The sequence below is a fragment of the Bufo bufo genome, chromosome 8 (assembly GCF_905171765.1).
Source record: "Bufo bufo chromosome 8, aBufBuf1.1, whole genome shotgun sequence".
In the NCBI taxonomy this organism is placed as follows: domain Eukaryota; kingdom Metazoa; phylum Chordata; class Amphibia; order Anura; family Bufonidae; genus Bufo; species Bufo bufo.
In genome coordinates, this window is record NC_053396.1 from 135,707,127 (window position 1) to 135,722,635 (window position 15,509).

General features: G+C 50.1%; 1 protein-coding gene across 1 annotated transcript in view; it reads left to right on the top strand.

The window, feature by feature from the left end:
* Nucleotides 1–409: 409 nt before the first annotated feature.
* Nucleotides 410–15,509, top strand: part of RADX (RPA1 related single stranded DNA binding protein, X-linked) — a 104,800-nt gene continuing 89,700 nt past the window's right edge. Inside the window, exons 1-3 of the mRNA XM_040406324.1 lie at nucleotides 410–500; nucleotides 597–1,766; nucleotides 6,681–7,214. Coding sequence (XP_040262258.1) covers nucleotides 410–500; nucleotides 597–1,766; nucleotides 6,681–7,214 — 1,795 coding nt within the window. The remainder of the gene's footprint in view (nucleotides 501–596; nucleotides 1,767–6,680; nucleotides 7,215–15,509) is intronic.

Genomic DNA, 15,509 nt, shown 5'->3' on the forward strand with positions numbered 1-15,509 from the left:
AGCGCAGTTTTCTGTCAACCTTGAGATTGTCCGTGTGTGTTGGTTTGGCTAGTGCCGTTTACTTGCAAATCCTCTGTTATTGCTAATAAGCTTTTTTCTTTGACCTTGCTAGGATCTTCTGGGTAAAGATCTGAAGCTTACTGTTAAAGGTCTTTTTTCTTTGAATTTATGGTTAATTCATATCTCTTCTATTTTCAGCCATGTCTTCTACCGGGGACGGTGATCGAGAGCCCAGCAGGAAGTCCACTGTCAAGAAACGTCACCTGCAGTTGCCATGACTGCCAGATCGAGCTGGAGGACACCTACGACTTTTCCCGGTGCCCCCCTCCTGTAGGCCAAGACACTCCCCCAGCTGGAGCCGACGGTCCACGACGTTGTCGATTGGGTAAAGGGCTATATGGAGACCAATATGAACCGAGTGAACGCTTCCATAGAAGAGTTGAAAGATGCCCAGGGTTCTAAACGCTGTCGTTCCTCCTCTCCCCATCACCGCGATGGAGGTATCGGGGTGGTTCAGGATGCGAGAGATAGGTTCAGGCCTCTTCCTCCCTGAGGAGGAGGACGGTTTTTTTCGTATTTTTTTCCACCTGAAAAAGCCCAGCGGCTATTAAGATCCATCCGGTCGGGGGACCAGGACGTTGATCCGGGGGAAGCCTCATCTTCTGCCTCTAGGGGGCCTAAGGCCTTTAAAGCAGACAATTCTCTCCTGTCTCTGATGAAGACGGAATGGAGAAAGCCGGAGAAAGGTCCAGTGTTGACCAAAATATTTAAGGCAGTATTTCCGGTCAAAGAGGATCAGATATCTTCCTGGGGGCCTGTCCCAAAGGTGGACATGGCGATTTCGAAGCTATCAAGAAGGACCCTAATCCCATCAGACGACGGGTCAAGTTTGCAAGATCCAATGGATCGGAAGGCGGATTGCGCCCTTAGGCGCTCTTATTCCTCAGCCTCGGCCTCCGCTTCAGTCGCGATTTCTTCTTCTGAAGTGGCGAATTTCCTAAAGACAAGATTCACCCAGATTCAATATGACCTAGACCAGAGGGTCTCTAGGGACGACATTCTGGCCTCATGTAAAACGGCCAGCCTTGCCATAGACTTCCTGTGTGACGCAGCTCCACAACAGTTGAAGCTGGCATCTAAGTCCATGGCTCTCTCAACCGCGGGCAGGCGTCCGTTTTGGTTGAAACCATGGAAGGCCGATACGACCTCGAAGCACAATCTTTGTGCCATGGCATACGAACCCGGCAAACTCTTTGGTGCAGAGCTTGACCAAATAATGGAAGGGCTGTCGGACAAGAAGGGCAAGTCCCTTCCCCAGCAGACCTTTCGTGGTCGGGGCAAGAGGTTCGGTTCCAGGTTGAACCTCAACCCAGAGCCCAGAGGGATTGGGGCTCCCGTAGAGGAGGAAAATACTCTCGGGGTTCTAGACCCCCCAAGAAATCCTCGGCGCTCTGATTGCGGGCCTCCTCGAGGCTCTTGGTATTTAGCCGGTCTGACTGGAAATCCCAGGCTCCCTTCTCCCCACATTCCCGTAGGCGGTCGCCTACAGCATTTTCTACCTTGTTGGCAGGTTCATATCCAGGACGCTTGGGTCCTGCGCATAATTTCTCAGGGCTACCTTGTGGACTTGAGCAGTCCGCCTCCGGACAAGTTCGTCCAAACAAGGCCTCTTCCCAGCAACAAGCAAGAGATTCTAGAGAATTATGTGCTAGAATACTTTCAGAAGGGGGCCTTAGAAGAGGTTCCTCTCCAAGAGAGGGGAACAGGTATCTACTCCCCAGTTTTCCTGGTACCCAAGAATACCGGAGGTTGGAGGATGATTATAGATTTGAGGTTCTTCAACCGTTTCATAAAACAAAAGAAGTTCGGTTTGGAAACTATCCAGTCGGTGACCAATCTTCTTTTGCCGGGAGATTTCTTGGCAACCTTAGATCTCAAGGATGCTTATCTCCATATTCCCATCCATCCTGGGTCCAGAAGATTCTTAAGGATCGCGGTAGGATCGGGGTCCTAAGACATTTTCAGTTTGTGGCCCTCCCGTTTGGGATTTCTTCAGCCCCACACACTTTCACCAAGGTGGTGGTCTCTGTGGTGGCCGCTCTAAGGCTTCAGGGCCTGAGTATAGTTCCATACCTGGACGACTGGCTCCTCAGAGCTCCTTCCCAAGCGATCCTGTCCCAACACATCCAACAGGTTGTTACATTCCTGCATCAGATGGGATGGATAATCAATTGGGACAAATCCCAACTTCAACCAGCCACCTCGGTAAGGTTCCTGGGGTTCATGGTGGATTCAGTCAGGATGACGATTCATCTCACTCCCGCAAGAAGGCAATCCGTGCAACGAACAGCCCGTTCTCTCTCTGTACCAAAATAGGTAACGATTCGAACATGGATGAAGATGTTAGGACTAATGTCTTCAACCGCAGAAGCGGTACCTTGGGCATTATGGCATCTACGTCCGCTCCAGTCGGAAGTACTAGCCAAGTGGAATCACGGTCCAGTGGGACTCAATTCCGTGCTCTCCCTGCCTTACAAAGTCCGATCCTCTCTAAGGTGGTGGTCCCACCTCGAGGACGGCAAGTCCCTGATCCAGCCCTCTTGGATCATACTTACTTCAGACGCATCCCTAGTAGGCTGGGGTGCGCATCTTCAGGACAAGACAGTCTAGGGAACTTGGACACCTCAGGAGAGGTTATTGTCATCGAATCTCCTGGAGATCAGAGCGATCAGACTAGCTCTTTTTCATTTTGCTCCCTCCATTCGAGGAAAGGCCGTGAAGATACAATCAGACAGCATGACTGCTGTACTATATATCAACAAGCAGGGAGGCACGAGTTCACAAAGTCTCCTGAGAGAGATAGGGGTGATACTGGATTGGGCAGAAATGAACCTCACCCACTTGTCAGCCGTTCACATCCGCGGAGTTCACAATGTGATAGCGGACCGCCTGAGCCGAGGTCTTCCAACCGGAGAATGGTCACTTCATCCAGAGGTCTTCAAGGAGATAACGCTCAGGTGGGGCATGCCAGAGATCGATCTCATGGCAACGAGGTTCAACACCAAGGTGGAGAGATATTGCTCCCTTTACAGGGAGGACAACCCGGTGGCTATAGATGCTCTGTCAATCCCATGGAGGTTCAGGCTGGCCTACATCTTCCCTCCAATTTCCTTGATACCAAGGGCCTTGATGAAAATCAGGCAGGACCAAGCGTCAGTCATCGCCATTATCCCATACTGGCCGAAAAGAGCTTGGTTTACCCAACTCTTACAGATGAGTCGGGGTCAATTTCTGAGGCTTCCCCCATAGAGAGTACTGGTGTCGGGGGACACCCAGATCTCCTCAAAATCTTCAAATGTTCAACCTGACGGCCTGGAGGTTGATCAGTCCCTTCTAAGGATAGAAGGGCTATCAGGGTCTGTCTTCAGAACCTTAGAGCATTCTAGATCAGAAGCTACCAATAAGGCCTACTCCAGAATCTGGAAGATTTTCTCATCCTGGTGTACTAGGCATCAGCAAACATCCGCTGAAGCTTCCATCCCGATAATTCTCCAATTTCTACAAGACGGTCTGGACAAGGGGCTATCATCCGCTACCCTTAAAGTGCAGATTTCAGCAATCTCTGCTTGTCTCAACAGAGCTGTTTCTCAAGACCCCCTTATCAAGAGATTCCTGAAGGGAGCCTCAAGATTAAAGCCTACAGTAATCAGACCTATCCCTGTTTGGGATTTATCGGTCGTGCTCAGGGGGTTATCATCTCCCCCCTTTGAGCCCCTAGAGGAGGCGGGATTCAAGTTCCTGACCTGGAAGATCACCTTCTTGTTGGCTGTTACCTCTGCAAAGCGAGTTGGGGAACTCCAGGCTTTTTCTGCCTTTGAGCCTTATACAAAGTTCCTGCAGGATCGGGTACTTCTCAAATTTTTGCCTACTTTCTTTCCAAAGGTTCCTTCCTTTGATAATATCAACCAGGTGATCTCCCTGCCAACTTTGGCTCCACCCCCCTCCTCTGAGGAAAGAGGGCTCCATACCCTCGACATTTCGAGATGTCTTAGGATTTACCTGGAACGCTCCAAGGTATTTAGAAAGGATGAAAACCTCCTTATCCTTTTTTCCGGTACCCATAAGGGGAGGAAAGCCTCTAAGCCCTCCATCAGTCGTTGGATTAAAGAGGCAATTCGGGAGTCTTATATGTCTCAGGGCTCGGAGCCCCCTGAATTTGGAAGGGCCCACTCTACTCGAGCAGTGGCCACTTCTTTTGCAGAGAGAAGCTCGATCCCATTGGACGTGATCTGTAAGTCAACTTCTTGGAGTTCTCACTCCACTTTTATCTCACACTATAGAGTTGAAGCTAGAATACATAGTTATTCCTCATTTGGCTGGACAGTGTTATCTTCCGCCAGGCATGAGGACCCTCCCATGGGGGTTTCTACTTGCTAAATCCCCATTTGTGCCACTGGTTAGGACGTAAGGGAATCGTTAATTTCTAACGATAATTTGTTTTCCCTTAGTCCTAACTAGGGTTGTCCCGATACCACTTTTTTAGGACCGAGTACAAGTACCGATACTTTTTTTCAAGTACGTCACCGATACCGCATACCGATACTTTTTATAAATGTCATGTGACCGTTTGGGGGATCTGTGGATCTGTGGATGACGCACTGTCATGTGGGGGGATCTGTGGATGGCACTGTTATGGGGGACCTGTGGATGGCACTGTTATGGGGGATCTGTGGATGGCACCTGTTATGGGGGATCTGTGGATGGCGCTGTTATGGGATCTGTGGATGGTGCTGTTATGGGGGATCTGTGGATGGCAACTGTTATGGGCAGATCTGTGGATGGCACTGTTATGGGGATCTGTGGATGGCACTGATTATGGGGGGCTCAGTGGCTGGCTCACTGTTATGGGGGATCTGTGGATGGCACTGTTATGGGGATCTGTGGATGGTGCTGTTATGGGGGATCTGTGGCTGGCACTGTTATGGGGATCTGTGGATGGCACTGTTAAGGGGGATCTGATGGATGGCACTGTTATGGGGGATCTGTGGATGGCACTGTTATGGGGATCTGTGGATGGTACTGCTATGGGGTGGGATAATCTGTGGATGGCATTGTTATGGGGTGGGGGGATCTGAGGATGGCATTGTTATTTGGTGGGGGATCTGTGATGGAACTGTTATGGGGAGGATCCTGTGGATGACACTGCTATATGTCATCCACAGATCCCCCTCATAACAGGTGTCCCCCAATACACCGGGCCCCCGCCGCTCACCGAAGTAATTTATAAACGTGAATCCTTATCCTGTTGTTAAGTTGAACTAACGCTGCCCCTCCTCCCATGTTCCCCTGTATCCCCCTGTATCCCCACAGCACCTTACTTAAGCTTCCATAGCAGCAGAGCGGACGGCACCAGTAACGTCACTCACTGACGTCGCGCGCCTGCCGCGCCTGCTTCACTCATAAGTGGGCGGAGCAGGCGCTCTACGTCAGTGAGTGACGTTACTGCTGCCGTCTGCTCTGCCTGCTCTGGAAGCTTAAGTAAGTGCTGTGGGGATACAGGGGGGACATGGGAACATGGGAGAGGGCAGCGTTAGTTCAACTTAACAACAGGATAAGGATTCACGTTTATAAATACTTCGGTGAGCGGCGGGGCCCGGTGTAAGAGTACAGTGACTGCACCGGGCCCCGCCCATAGTTACGCCCATAGTATTCTATTTATGTATCGGGGCGGGGTATCGGCGGCTGAGTACCGCCGAGAAAACTCGGAATCGGTCCCGATACCGATACTAGTATCGGTATCGGGACAACCCTAGTCCTAACAGTGGCACACAAATTCCCCCCCCCCCCTTTTTTTTTAGTAATTGTGGTTATTTTTGTCTACTTGTAATTACACAATGTCCTGAGGGTCACGCCCCTCTTTATTGGGGGCTGGGAGGGCGTGTATATGTTCAGTTCTTTTATTTCATTAAAACCTCCACCTGTTCTAACCAGTCCACAGGGGCAGAATACCCCATCTGTGCCACTGTTAGGACTAAGGGAAAACAAATTATCATTAGAAATTAACGAATATATGGTGCGGGGACCACCCTGTGTATGTTGGCAGCGTCAGCGGCCTAAATTCATTTAACCCTTAAAAACACCATTTACTAATTCCAATCGGTGAAAAGAGTCCATCTGCCCACTTTGACATGTTTGGTCAATGTTGACAGTTGTTCAGTTGGTCAATGTTGACAGTTGCTGCCTCCCCCTGCCTAGGAACACCCTCTTGTGGGTGGGGTCTGTGTAAGCCCCACCCATTTCCAGCCTGGGACAGCTGGCAGCTATGCTTTGCGCCCAGAACTAGTTTAGGTAAGGCCCTCATCAGTGGCCTGAATTCATTTAACCCTTTATATCACAGTCTTTTGTGCCAGTCCCTTGCAGCTGATTTACCTCAGCTCGTCACCGCAACTAATTGAAATGTCCTTTTCAAATATTCATAAAAAGAAAACTAGATATCACGTGAGAGAAACTGACCAATAAGAAGGCGGCATGAGGCCGGTGGGCGGTTGTTTGGCCAGCCCCACATTTTCTGTGCTGTTTTCAAACGTGCTGTGTACGGAAGAGCGGACGGCCCCCCCCCCCCCCGGCGCCTTCCACCCGCGGGGGACAACATGTACGAGCCCTTCTCTGAATTCGATGCCCCCGGGAGCCCTCGGTCCCTCGTCCGGCGGTCCCCCAGTCCCCCCGGCAGGGCAGGCCCCGGTCCTCCTGGCTGCGGCGTACCCGGGAACGTGTGTCCCTGAGACTGAGGTGCGGCGGTGCGGGAGCCGGTGCCGGTGGGCCGTGCTGGCCGTGCAGCGGGTACTTGGGGGACAGCAGTTCCGGCTACTCATACGATGTCACCCTGTGGGCCGGAGCCGAGCAGGACACCTGGCTGCTGTCCCCGGAGCTCCGGCACCTGGTGCAGGGGAACCGGCTGCGCTGCGGCTGCTCGGTGCTCGTCCGCTGCTGCCTGTACCGCTACCTGGAGAAGAAGGTGGCCAGCGGACTGGTGGTGCATAGAGGAGCTGGAGCCCGGGCCAGGAGGGGCCCCCCCGGGGAGCCGCAGCAGCTCCGGCCACCGGCCAGCCCGCTCTCCGGGGACAGGAGGCATTATCTGCCGCTGTGGAATAACGAGGACCCGTACGGGGACGTGTGGAGGAGGCGAGAGCAGGGGCAGGACGGCGGCGTGGACGGTGAGGCCTCTCCGTGACGTCATGGGCTGTGCTGTGACGTCATCGTGCTGTCTTCTATCTGTCTGGGCAGGTGACAGGGGGCTTGAATACTGCTTCTTAAAAAAAAAAAAAATTATGCTTTTTTTTTTTAAATTTATTTTTAGCTAGAAAACCATAAAACACTCAGCAACAAAAAATGATCAAAAAATTATTAAAACTAAAAAACTCTAAAACCTGTCAAAAATGACAAACTTTTGCAAGCAAAAACCAGTAGCCTTAGGATGGGGCACGTGATCCTTATGGTAAAATTGTGGCTTTTCCTGGCAGGAAGACGTGGCCTACAACAACTCTGATCGTGTGGCAGGACTACTCCAATCTACTGGGTTAATTCACAATTATACCACGACAGTCTGGGGACAAAGAGTTTAGGTGGAGCCCTTGGCGTCAGGCTGAGTCATGGGGGAGAGGGGGCCCATTATCAATCACGGAATTGCCTCTGTCTGGCATCTAATTAGTTAACGGGATTGCCCAATTTTGTACGGCTAGTAGACGGTGGCAAAAGTATATATATTTTTTTTATTTATTTTCTTCCTTAGGGTACGTTCACACTAGTGCTATTCTTTTCCGGCACTGAGTTCCGTCCTAGGGGCTCAATACTGGAAAATAACTGATCAGTTTTATCCCCATGCATTCTGAATGGAGAGAAATCTGTTCAGGATGTCTTCAGTTCTGTCCCGCTTTTTTTAAATGGAGAAAATAGCGCAGCATGCTGCAGTCTTCTCTCCGGCCAAAAATCCTGAACACTTGCCGGATCCGGCATTAATTTCCATTGAAGTGTATTAGTGCCGGATTCGGCATTAAGTGTTTTGGCAAATCGGATCTGGTTTACAGGTCTGTGCATGTGCAGACCTTTAAAAATGCAACAAAATAATACGGATAAGTTTTTTCCGGATTGACACCGGAGAGACTGATCCAGTATTGCAATGCATTTGTCAGGACCGGATCCGGATCCAGTCCTCACAAATGCATCCGTTAGCATCCGGAACTGCCTGCCGGAATCCTCTGCCGCAAGTGGGTGAAAGTACCGTACCCTTATCTAGATGTGGGGGGTTATAATAGCAGAGTGTAGTGTGAGGCTGGATTATTGTCTGTATCGTGTTCGGCTCCGACCACGGGTTTAATGCTCAAACCCGTCTGTGACAGGAAAGTCGGGGTTGTCTACGTGAGCGATGGTCTGTGAGGGGCGCATGTTTCTGGATTTTCTGAAAAATCACTGACGGAACACTGATGCACATGTGTTCTGTCAGGGTTTTCAGACACATAGAATTCAATGGGTAAGTTTGGTGCAAAGTCAGGGCTCATGCAAATGAACTATGTATTTTGCGGTCCGCAAAAAACTGATTCCGAAAAAAAACGGATTGACGTCCTTGTGCATTCAGTTTTTTACGGAACAGCCGGCCCCTAATAGAACAGTCCCTACCCTTGTCCGTGGATGCAAACAATAATAAGACATGTTCCATTCTTTTGCGGAACGGACAGAGTAACTTCCGTTTTATTTTTTTTTGGTGGACCCATTGAAATGAATGGTTTCAGTATAAAGTCCGCGCCCAAAAACAGAACGGACACAGAAAGGAAAATACGTTCAGAGCAAGAGGCCCTAAGTCCCCATTCAGAAGGCCGTATGTTATTTGCGGTCCGCAGATATCTGGATCAGTTCAGCTAAATCTTCTGCATGTCCACAACAAAATGGAATGTATTTTCTTCTGTTATTTTTGCGGATCCGCAAAAAAATGGGAGGTTATCATTTAATAAAGATTCAAAGGAAAGATGACCTGACAGGGCGTTAAAGTTTCCATCAAAAATACGTATTGCATACGGGAATTCAATCCTCAGACTTAAATGGGCCCACGGACCGCTATTTTGCAGACAAGTACAGGATACGTTCTATCTTTATGCGGACACACGGAAGCGGATGCCTGTGCTGTCTGGATTATACGGTCCCATGGAAATGAATGGGTCTGCATCCGATCCTCAAACAATGTGGAACAGATGAGGAAAGAAAAAATACAGTCGTCTGAATTGGGGCCCTAAGTGTTTTGTGGTCCACAATTTTTTTTTCAAACTCCTCTAGAAATGTCCCCATCCTTGTAGGACTTTTTTTTTTTTTTGCGGGGCTGCGACAATGGACATACGGATGTGAACAGCACGCTGTGTTCTGTCTGCATCTTTTGCCGCCTATGGAAATAAATGGGTCCACACCCAACCCTCAAAAAATGCAGATCAGAGGTGTACGTCCATATTGTGTGCATGAGGTTGTATGCAAAGAGGTGTGAGTAAACACATTAGAGTCAATGGATATGTGCTCGGTGTTCCTCCTTGAATAAAGCCCCTTTCACACGAGCGAGTTTCCACGTGGGTGCAATACGTGAGGTAAACTCATTGCACCCGCACTGAATCGCGACCCATTCATTTCTATGGGGCTGTGCAGATGAGCGGTGATTTTCACGCATCACTTGTGCGATGCGTGAAAATCACAGCATGCTCTATATTCTGTGTTTTTTCACGCAGCGCAGGCCCCATGGAAGTGAATGGGGCCTGCGTGAAAATCGCAAAGCAAGTGCGGATGCGGTGCGATTTTTCACGCATGGTTGCTAGGTGACGATCGGGATGGCGACCCGATCATTATTATTTTCCCTTATAACATTGTTTATAAGGGAAAATAATAGCATTCTTAATACAGAATGCTTAGTAATTAGGGATGGAGGGGTTAAAAAAATATTAATAATAATTTAACTCACTTCATCCACTTGTTTGCGCAGCCCGGCTTCTCTTCGGTCATCTGATGATCCTGTGAGGAAAAGGACCTTTGGTGACGTCACTGCGCTCATCACATGGTCTGTCACCATGGTGATGGATCATATGATGGACCATGTGATAAGCGCAGTGACGTCCCCAAAGGTCCTTTTCCTCCCAGGTCATCAAAGAAGACAGAAGAGAAGCCGGGCTGCGTGAACAAGTGGATGCGGTGAGTTAAAATATTTCAAATTTTTTTTAACCCCTCCATCCCTATTGTACTATGCATTCTGTATTAAGAATGCTATTTTTTTCCCTTATACCATGTTATAAGGGAAAATAAAAAATTTACACAACACCTAACCCAAACTTCTGTGAAGAAGTTCGGGTCTGGGTACCAAACATACTGATTTTTCTCATGCGTGTGCAAAACGCATTAAACCGCTTTGCACTTGCGCGGAAATATCTTGCATTTTCCCGCGGATGCACCCGCATCCTATCCGGCCTTCACACGCGACGCCCGTGTGAAGGAGGCCAAAGGCTCCTTCACACTTCAAACTCACGGACGTGTGCGGTTCTGTGTTCTGCATAGACTGCACATGGAAACCATTGAGTCCAATGCATTTGTCAGTTAAAAAAAACCACGGCGACATGCCACTGTTTTGGTCAGTGATGTGGGCTAAACACGCCCATTGAAGTCCTTGGGTAAGGCCTCAGGCACACGACCGTTGAGTGCATCCGCGGTCGTTCCGTTTTCCCCGTTTTTTTTTCCGCTGACCCATTGACTTTTAATGGGTCCTTGGAAAAATCGGAAAATGCAACCGTTTTGCAGCCGCATCCATGATCCGTGTTTCCCTGTCCGTCCAAAAAAATATGACATGTCCTATTTTTTTGGACGGACAACGGTTTCACGGACCCATTCAAGTCAATGGGTCCGTGAGAAAAACACTGATGCACACAAGATTGCTATCCGCTTCTGTCATCCTTGTCCGTAGGGCTACTTTCACACAGACGGATCCGCTGATCCGTCTGCATAAAAACTTTTTAGATCTGATTTTTCACTTCGTGAAAACTCAGATCCGACAGTATATTCTAACAAAGAGGCGTTCCCATGGCGTTGGGGAAGCTTCAGGTTAGAATATACTAAAAGAACTGTGTACATGACTGCTGCCAGGCAGCTGGGGGCAGACCCCCTCCACCCCCCTGTATTTAACTCATTGGTGGCCAGTGCGGCCTACCCCCCCCCCCCCCTATCTTCGTGGCAGCGGAGAGTTACGATCCGTGTCCCAGTTTAAATCGCTGGGGCTCCGATCGGTTACCATGGCAGCCAAGAGCTACTGCAGTCCTGCTGCCATGGTTACCTTAGCAAATTTAGAAGCATTATACTTACCTGCGAGTCTGTGACCGGCCGGGCCGCTCCTCCTACTGGTAAGTGAAAGGTCTGTGCGGCGCTTGCCTGCGCCGTACCTGTCTTCAGTCGGCGCAGGCGCACTGAGAGGCGGATACTGGCTCGGCCGCCTCCATTCTCAATGCGCCTGCTTCGATGACGTCACATCTACACCGGCCGCAGGCGCATTGAGGTAAGGAGCGGACTGAGCGAGCGTCCCCCCTTCTCAATGCGCCTGCGCCGGGTGTAGATGTGATCGTTCATCGGCGCAGGCGCATTGAGGATGGAGCCGGCCGAGCGAGCGTCCGCCTCTCAGTGCGCCTGCGCCGACTGAAGACAGGTACGGTGCAGGCGCCAGATTTTGAATGCAAACAGGGCCAGCAGAGAGAGATCTCATCCCGCTGGCCCTGTCAATCAACCATGCAGATGGGACGTCTTTAGGATGGGAGGATGCGGGTGGCTACCAGCAAGTAGCCGCCCTACTTGCTGGTAGCAAAGGTAATTGCATATTTTATTGGTGCCATGATACTGGCACATGGAGCGTGGAGGAGAGAGGCACTTGATACTGGCACATTAGTGGGCAGGGGGAGAGGATGGCACTATGATATTAGCACATGGGGGGGGGGGCAGAAAATGGACATGAATCATGAGGGGCAGAAATGTGAAATGATGGGTGGGGGGGGGGGCAAGAAATGGACATGAATCATTAGGGGCAGAAATGTGAAATGATGGGGGGGGGGGGGGGAATGTACATTTGCTTCTGTTGAGAAAATCCTTGCACCGGCCCTGACTTCGGGCGCGCAATCCCGCGAGACCAGTGACCTCCAGAGGTGGGTTTTGCGGGATCACGCGCCAAAGACACATGATCTTGGCAAGAGCCAAGGCAATGCGGACCTGGAGCACAGCAAGGAGCAGAACCTGGTGAGCACCCCTGGCAACCGCACTCTGACAACCTGCACTAGGGTGTCAGATGCTGCAGGACAGTGACTGGCAGCAGGGTGGCACACACTTGTGTACAGGGGTCAGGGCACACCTGCTGCTTGACTAGGGGCCATAGATTCTGACTGACACAGGGTGCCCAGCAGTGGCACATGGAGCCTAATAGGTGGCACAGACTGTCTAAAGGGCTATGAATGGTATAGGGTGCAGGACAGTGCCAGACTGGCAGAGGGCACAAGGCAGCATACTGTTTTATGTTGCCCTGGTGGCACAGGATTTCAGACAGTGGCTGAATGGCGCCTGGCAGTAAATAGGTGGCATTGCTCGTGTTTGGTGTGCCAACCTGCTGAACAGCGCAGAGTAATTGGCATCACTGGGATGGTACTAGGTGGCAGACAATGGCTGGATATTATATATACATGACCATAGACTGGCACAGGGTACATGACCATAGACTGGCACAGGGTACACGACCATAGTTAATGTTGCATGCAATAGGTGGCTGAAAAAGGGGTGTGGTCAATGGGCGGCAAAATTAGCTTTTGCCTAGGGTGGCAAAAATCCTTGCACCAGCCCTGGCTGGGGGACAGGATTGTTCGGAACTTTCTAGGACGTTGTGGCGTGAGGGGGAGGATACATAAAAGAAGCTATTTTATTGGTGGAAAGAAAAGAGAGGAGAGAGCATGCGCGAGATTAATCAGAAAGTACAAGATCTACTAAAGATCCTATGAATAGGGGGCGGGGAATAGGCTATGACGTTCTGAGTGTGAAAGTTGCTCAGACGGATCCGTCGAGACTTTACATTGAAAGTCAATGGGGGACGGATCCGTTTGAAAATTGAGCCATACTGTGTCAACTTCTTCAAACGGATCCGTCCCCATTTTCTTCCATAGTAAGTCTGGACTGATCCGTTTGCCAGACTGATACATTCTGAGCGGATCCGCATCCACTCAGAATGCATTGGGGATGTACGGATGCGTTTGGGGCCGCTTGTGAGAGCCTTCAAATGGAGCTCACAAGCGGAACCCCGAACGCAAGTGTGAAAGTAGCCTAAAGAGTATTAGAAGAAAAGTTTGGAGGTACCTTTACTTTTATATGTATAAACATGTTGACAGGTTCCCTTTAAGGCTACATTCACACGTCCGTTGTGTGTTGCGGACCCGCAAATTGCGGGTCCGCAACACACCAGCCTGGCACCCCCATTGAAATGCCTATTCTTGTCCGCAAGCTGCGGACAAGAATAGGACATGCTCTATCTTTTTGCGGAGCTGCGGACCCAAAATCGGGGCCGCGCTCCGCAATTGCGGCTGCAGACAGCACACTGTGTGCTGTCCGCATCCATTCCGTCCCCATAGAGAATGAATGGTCCGCACCCGTACCGCAAAATTGCGGAACGGATGCGGACACATTTTGCGGACGTGTGAATGGAGCCCTAACTTTTATTTTCGGCCCCTAGAATTCCTTCAGTCTGATAATGTGGCCTCCAACCAGAAAAGGCTGTGCCCCCCCTGGTGTATATGTAGCACCCCTGGTTTTGGTTTGCAGATACTGATGTGAAAGTAGCGGACTGCGCGCACTGTCAGACCCTAGTGGACTATAATGGAACCCAGCGGGGATCTGGCCGGACAAAAAACCAGTGCTTGTGATAGTCTGGCTGGATCCCCTCCAGGTCCCATTCTAGTCAATAGCTCCCAGCGGCTGAGCGGCAGTAACCGGATACGGTGAACGCCGGCAGGCTCTTCCTTTGCTGGATAGCTTTAACACATATTTGAAACTAGCCTTACTGTTTGACTCCTTTACCATTGTATTGTGGAGCTGTGAGACAGAGCGTGATGTTTCCACATGATGGTTTTCCATCGAAGGTCACCGTCTCATCTGTGGCCAAGTCATTGCATCACATCCGCCTGCAAACAGCAGAGACACGTGTCTGCGGCTCAATAGTCCTGCTTCATTTCTGTCCTGGTATCATGTCTGGGGCGAGCACACGACCTGCAAGACGCCCCCCTGCTCTGCTTGCCGAATAAGGGTACTTTCACACTTGCAGCAGAGGATTCTGGCAGGCAGTTCTGTCGCCGGAACTGCTTGCCAGATCCGGCAATCTGGAGGCAAACGGATGCATTTGTGAGACGGATCCGGATGCTGATCAGTCTCTCAAATGCATTGCAATACCAAATCCGTCTTTCCGGTTGCCATCTGGAAGAACTGATCCGGTATTTATTTTTGTCACAGATTTAATGGTCTGCGCATGCACGAACGGAAAGAACGGATCCATTTTGCCTGAAACACTTGGGGCCGGATCCGGCATTTAATGCATTTCAATGGAAATTAATGCCGGATCCGACCTTCCGGCAAGTGTTCAGGATTTTTGGCCGGAGAGAAAACTGCAGCATCCTGCGATATTATCTCGTCCAAAAAATGTAAGAGGGACTGAACTGATGCATCCTGAACGGATTACTCTCCATTCAGAATGCATTAGGAGAAAACTGATCAGTTCCTTTCCGGTATTGAGCCCCTAGGACGGAACTCAGTGCCGGAAAAGAAAAACGCTAGAGTGAAAGTACCCTAAGGCTGCGTTCACAACGGGCAAGATTTCCGGCTCGTGTGCAATGCGGTAGGTGAACGTATTGCACCCGCACTGAATCCCGACCCATTCATTTCTATAGGCTGTTCAGATGAGCGGTGATTTTCACGCATCACTTGTGCGTTGCGTGAAAACCGCAGCATGCTCTATATTCTGCGTTTTTCACGCAACGCACCCGCAGATTTGCAGTTTCGTATCTTTGTGCGGCAAATCTGCAGTGTTGTACAGTGCCGGCAACGTCAATGGGTTTCTAGAAAGTCTCATCCACTTGCTGTGGGAAAATAAATCTGCAGTGGATTTTGATCTGCGGTGCATGTCCCTTCGTACTGCAGATTTTCCTTGTTAACTTTGCAATTCGGAAAGTGCAATCTGTCAAATCGGCAGCATTTGTGCAATGAAATCTGCAACAAAAAAATAATCACTATTTGCTGTTTTTTTTTTTCTTCTGCTGTGGATTTCATGCAGAAAAGGGATCATGCCCCCAATGTTGGCAGATCGGCAAAACTGATACCGGCTGTGTGCATTCCACGGAGCAGAACGGATAGTCCTATCCTTGGCCATAACGAGGACGAGCCCTTAGGCCTCCTGCACAAAACTGTTCTTTTCCCCCGTTTAC